The sequence below is a fragment of the Gastrolobium bilobum genome, unplaced genomic scaffold (genome assembly GCF_033153095.1).
Source record: "Gastrolobium bilobum isolate Gb01-03AN ecotype WA unplaced genomic scaffold, APGP_CSIRO_Gbil_v1 utg30495, whole genome shotgun sequence".
Classification (NCBI taxonomy): Eukaryota; Viridiplantae; Streptophyta; class Magnoliopsida; order Fabales; family Fabaceae; genus Gastrolobium; species Gastrolobium bilobum.
The window spans coordinates 34,015-39,378 of NW_026898233.1; the positions used below are offsets into that span (position 1 = coordinate 34,015).

Here is a 5,364-nt window from a genome sequence, read left to right on the forward strand (position 1 = left end):
GAACATACCTAATTCACCCGGACCGAACAAAGATTAAAGAAATCATAGTTTGAAAATAACTTAAATAATAAAACAATATTTGATTTAATTTACAATAATCGTGAACTGTGAATTAGGTTATAACAGTATCTTATTCCAAATATAACAAATCAACAATTCACATCACTAAAAGCTTGAAACGAGTTAAAGGCATTAAGCCAAATGGTCCAATATTTTGCTACAAAGAAATTATTCTCAACTTAAATTTATTGTTAATTTGCTATCAAATTCAGCTTTTTTTTTATAGTAAATGTAACATTTGTCAACAATGGCTAATATAACTGTATTATTCAATGGAGTGTTTATTTTTGCATGAAAAACGAATTGATCAGATGATACAATTTGCATAATGAAGGTTATGATTACAATATGTTGCATCGACATCGACACGAGATACAATACGATATGCTAACACGTTAATTCTAAAAATTGTTAAATTTCGACACGTTATAAAACATTTTGATATTAAATAATATTTTTAATATATACAATATAATTTACATTTAATATATATAACAGCTCATAATAAGTCATATAACTAATTGAATATTAAAATTCTATAACATAAATATAAAGCAAAAATAATTTTTTATACCTTGTTAATTTTTTATGTCAAATTCCATAACAGAAAATATTTGATTTATAAATTCATTTTTCATATTTAGTTAAAATGATAAAGTAAAATAAAAATTGGATCTACATGAACGTTGACAATGTGTCAAAAGACATTGATCACGTGTCGGACACGTGTCAAAGCGTTGACCGCATATCGGACGTCGTGTTGGAACACGTCTATGTCCAACACGCATTTTTTTAAAGATGCTACTTTATTATTAATTTTTAAAAAATTATTAAAATTAGTAATGGATAATTATTTACTATGTAATAGGTAATGGGGCTAGAGGCCGAAAAGGTGCCCTACTATACAAAGCAAGAATTAGCAGGGTATGGTAAATAATTTTAATAGATATGGTAGATGCCTCCCCTAGTGCAATGACTTCAAACATGGTCATACATTCATTGGTGGTTAAGAGTCAACAACGATAAGTCAGTGGGGAGTGGGGATCACTGTCTGTAATTTGGTTCAAGTTGTTAGAGAACTATATGATGGCCTAACCAAATGCATTGCACATGCGGTAATTACACTCACTTTTTGAAGAAAGTGATCACATTAAATCCTGTGTTTAGTCATCATTTTTTGAAATAGTCTTCTACTGGCTTTAGACATTTAAGAAGATAACAACTGGACCTGTCACCAAAAGTCTCCGCATGAACACATTCCATCTTTAAACAAATGGAACCGGGCAGCATCTCTCACAAGAATCTCCCTCTGAGTGATCTTAGATATATACTTAGTTGCATTGTGGCAATCCCCACAAACCCTCAGATTTTTAACTACTCGTATGGGTAGACCAGGAGGAATAAATATCAACCCAAATGCAATGGCAAGCTTTTCACTGTGGTGACTAAGCATCTTTATTTTCTCTGAATCCTCAACATCATGGAGAACAGAATTCATATCAGGCACATATCCCTCTTGTATCATTTTGTAGTTCAACTTATCGAGCTCAGAATATATCTGATCTGAAAATGGGTTCGACTGATCATCAGCAGAGAAAATGTGCACTTGATTCTTATACTTGATCCAGCTACATCCTGGTTCCTTTCTCAGACCCTTATCTCTCATCCCTTTTCTTAATTTGGCAACTTCTTCCCATTTTCCTTTAGCTGCATAAATGCTTGAAAGTAAGATGTAGCTAGCAGTGTTATGTGGTTCTAATTCCAGAAGAAACTCAGCTGCCCACTTGCCAATTTCCATGTTCCCATAGAATCTACATGAACTTAATAAGGTTGCCCAACCAATTGCGTCAGGACTGAAAGGCATCTTATTTATAAAATTCCTCGCTTCTTCTAACTTCCCAGCTCGACTGAAGAGGTCAATCATGCAGGTGTAATGATCATGAATTGGTACAACCCCATGTTCCTTAGTCATCGATTCAAATATTGTATTTCCTTTCTCTACTAATCCTGCTCTACTGCAAGCTGAAAGAACCCCAATAAAAGTAACCTTGTCAGGTTTTAAACCTTTCGTTAACATGCTTTCAAATAACCTGATTGTTTCATTGGCTTTACCAAACTGGGCGTACCCAGAAACAAGTGCAGTCCATGAGACTTCATCCCTGAAGCTCATTTCGCTAAAAAGTCTATGGGAGTCTTCAATGCTCCCACATTTACCATATAATGTAACCAGAGCATTGGAAACAGTAATGAAAGAAATTAGGCCAGTAACCAGAGCTCTACCATGGAATTGGGCACCCTCTTCTAGGCTTGCAAGGTTTGCACATGAGCTAATTACACTCCCAAGGGTGAAATCATCTGGCTCAATCCCATATTTTTGCATATAAGAAAAAATTTTAACAGCTTCTTCACTATAACCATTTTGTCCATAACCCACTAACATTGCAGTCCAAGATACAACATTCTTGCAAGTCATCTTCTTGAAAACTGTTTCTGCTGATTTTATATTCTTACACTTGCAATACATGTCAACAAGAGCACTTCCAACATATATATTATCCTTATAATCTGTCCTAATTATATAAGCATGAACTTGCTTACCTTCTTGCAAAGCCATAATACCACCACAAGCAGTTAACACACTTCCAAATGTGTACTGATCCATCTCTAGCTTTTCCAATCTCATCTCTCTGAACAAATCAATCGCTTTTCTGTACAAACCATTCTGAGTAAATCCTGCAATCATTGTTGTCCAAGAAATTGAATCCCTTACTTGCATATCATAAAATAATTGGCGTGAATCTTCAATCCTACCACATCGCATAAGCCCTGTGATCAATGTATTATACATAACTATATTCTTCTCAGGCATCTCATCAAAAGCCTGCATTGCGCAAGATATCAGTCCCATTTTCGAGTACATATCCACCAAAGGACTTCCCACAAAAACATATGACCGAAAACCGAATTTCACTACATGCCCATGAATTTGTCTACCCAAATGAGCACAACCCAGATTGGATGCAAGTATAAGCATAGTCGAGAAAGTAATCCGATTCAAATTGAATAACCCATCAGTTAACATCAAATTATAAGCCTTCACTGACTGAACAAGGGAACCACAACCAGCATACCCTGAAATAAGTGAATTCCACGACACCCCATCTCGGCTTGGCATTGCATCAAACACATGTTCCATCTCATGAACACGACCCAGTTTGGAATACGCAGAGAGAATGGTGTTCCAAGAGTATAGATTTGGTTGGGGCATTTGGTCGAACACCCTGCGGGCATAGGTGATGCTGTCGAGTTTGGCATAGGAACTGACGATGTTGTTTAAGAGAAAAGTTTCTGGGTTTCGGAAGGCCTTGATTATGTGACAGTGGAGCTTCTTTGCGTTGGTGCGGTTGCGGGTTTCGCAGCAAACTTTGAGCAATGCACAGTAGTGGTTAGAAGAAGAAAAGGAAAAGGAGTGTGACATGTATTTCAAGTGTTTTATGGCGGTGGGAGATTGCAAGAGTGGAGACAAGGAAGGAAGTGAGTGGCGAGGAAACCCAACTATGCCAATGTTATTTTGTTTTGTTGGAAATGGAAAGTCAATTTTTCACGAACAACTTTAACATGCTTTTTTTTAATACTAAATATAAAATATTTTATCTTAAAATTTAAAAAGAATACAAGGAAAAAAATTATCATGTTGCATAGGGATTCTTTCTCCTACTAGCAAGACAGATAGAAAGGTGCAACAATTTTTTTAATTTTTTTTTTAATAGGTGGTTAGATCCATCACATCGTGTCTATAATAGGAGAAATAAATTTTTCTACAACATGACAAAAAAGGGATCCAAAAAAATATTTGCGAACTGAAACTTATAAACATGGAAGAATAGGGATGGGTTATTCTGCCCAATGTTATTAAAACTGGTCCGGTGAATGACTCAGTCGAGGTACTGAGTCACTAGCTCAACCAGTGACCCCCCACTGGTTGAACCGCATGATCCGGTGATTATATATAAATCTATAATTTATAATAAAAAATTATAAATATACTCAAATAGTTGAAAAAAATAATATAAATTCTAAATATTTTAATATAAAAAATAATAAATTATACATTATTGTCCAATAAAAAATCAAATAAACACATAATGCTTGTTATATTGGTGTTTTAGGTTCGGTAAATGACATCTTTAACTATCAAATCAAATTTTTTTGCATAGTGCATAATTGAGATTATTGGCAGAAAAACAAATCTGAATATTCATCATTTCTTTGTATTGCATATTCTAATAAAAAAAGGAGTACAAATGGTTGTACATATATAGCCATATCAAAAACAAACGTAACAGAAGGAGGTGCCTAAGGGTGCACACAAAGTGTCTAACAGAATGACACGCACTCAGGAGGTGCCTAACAAACTTACACGCATAGCAGGTGCAAACAGAAAACAAATACACATCAGCAACGTTTAATTACATAAGAAATAAAAATAAGAAAAATACTAATATGCTAATAGTCCCCCTCAAGATGGAGAGTAGATGTTTAGAACACCCATCTTGGATAGTAATGCAAAAAACTGGGATGGCAACAAGACTTTGGTGAATAGATCAGCAAGCTGTCTGGATGATGGAACTGGAAAAGTCTTCAAGTGACCTTTGATAATATGCTCACGAACAAGATGGCAGTCTATCTCAATGTGTTTGGTGCGTTCATGAAATACTGGATTAGCTGCCAAATGTAATGCAGATTTGTTATCACAGAAAAGATGAGCAGGTCCAGAATGAGAAAAATGCAGATCCTTAAACAAAGAGAATAACCACAATAATTCACAAGTAACATGAGCCATAGAAAGATATTCAGCCTCAGTAGAAGATCTGGACACGGTATGCTGCTTCTTGGATTTCCAAGAAACCAAAGAATCACCAATAAAAACACAAAATCCAGATATAGAACGACCACTATCATGGCAGGTAGCCCAGTCAGAATCACAGAATGCATTCAACTGAAGAAAGCAGTGGAAGAATAAAATAAACCTTGGCCAATGGTATTTTTAATGTATCCAAGAAAATGATATGCAGCCTGAAGATGAGGAACCCGTGGAGCAGCCATAAATTGGCTAAGATGATTAACAGTGTAGGAGAGATCAGGTCTAGTAATAGTAAGATAAAGAAGACGACCAATAAGACGTCTATAAACAGAAGGATCAGTAATCAAATCACCAGTTTCAGAAGAAAGTTTTAAACCGACGGCAATAGGGGTAGAACGTGGCTTACAACCCAAATGACCAGAGTCTTTAAGAATTTTTAA

The 5,364-nt window shown here is 35.2% G+C and overlaps 1 protein-coding gene across 1 annotated transcript; it reads right to left on the reverse strand.

Moving 5' to 3' along the window:
• Positions 1–1,105: 1,105 nt before the first annotated feature.
• LOC133314103 (putative pentatricopeptide repeat-containing protein At1g68930) lies at positions 1,106–3,538 on the reverse strand. Its single transcript, XM_061515543.1, has one exon. It carries the CDS (start codon positions 3,536–3,538, stop codon positions 1,292–1,294), a length of 2,247 nt encoding a protein of 748 aa, XP_061371527.1. The 3' UTR covers positions 1,106–1,291.
• Positions 3,539–5,364: the final 1,826 nt, after the last annotated feature.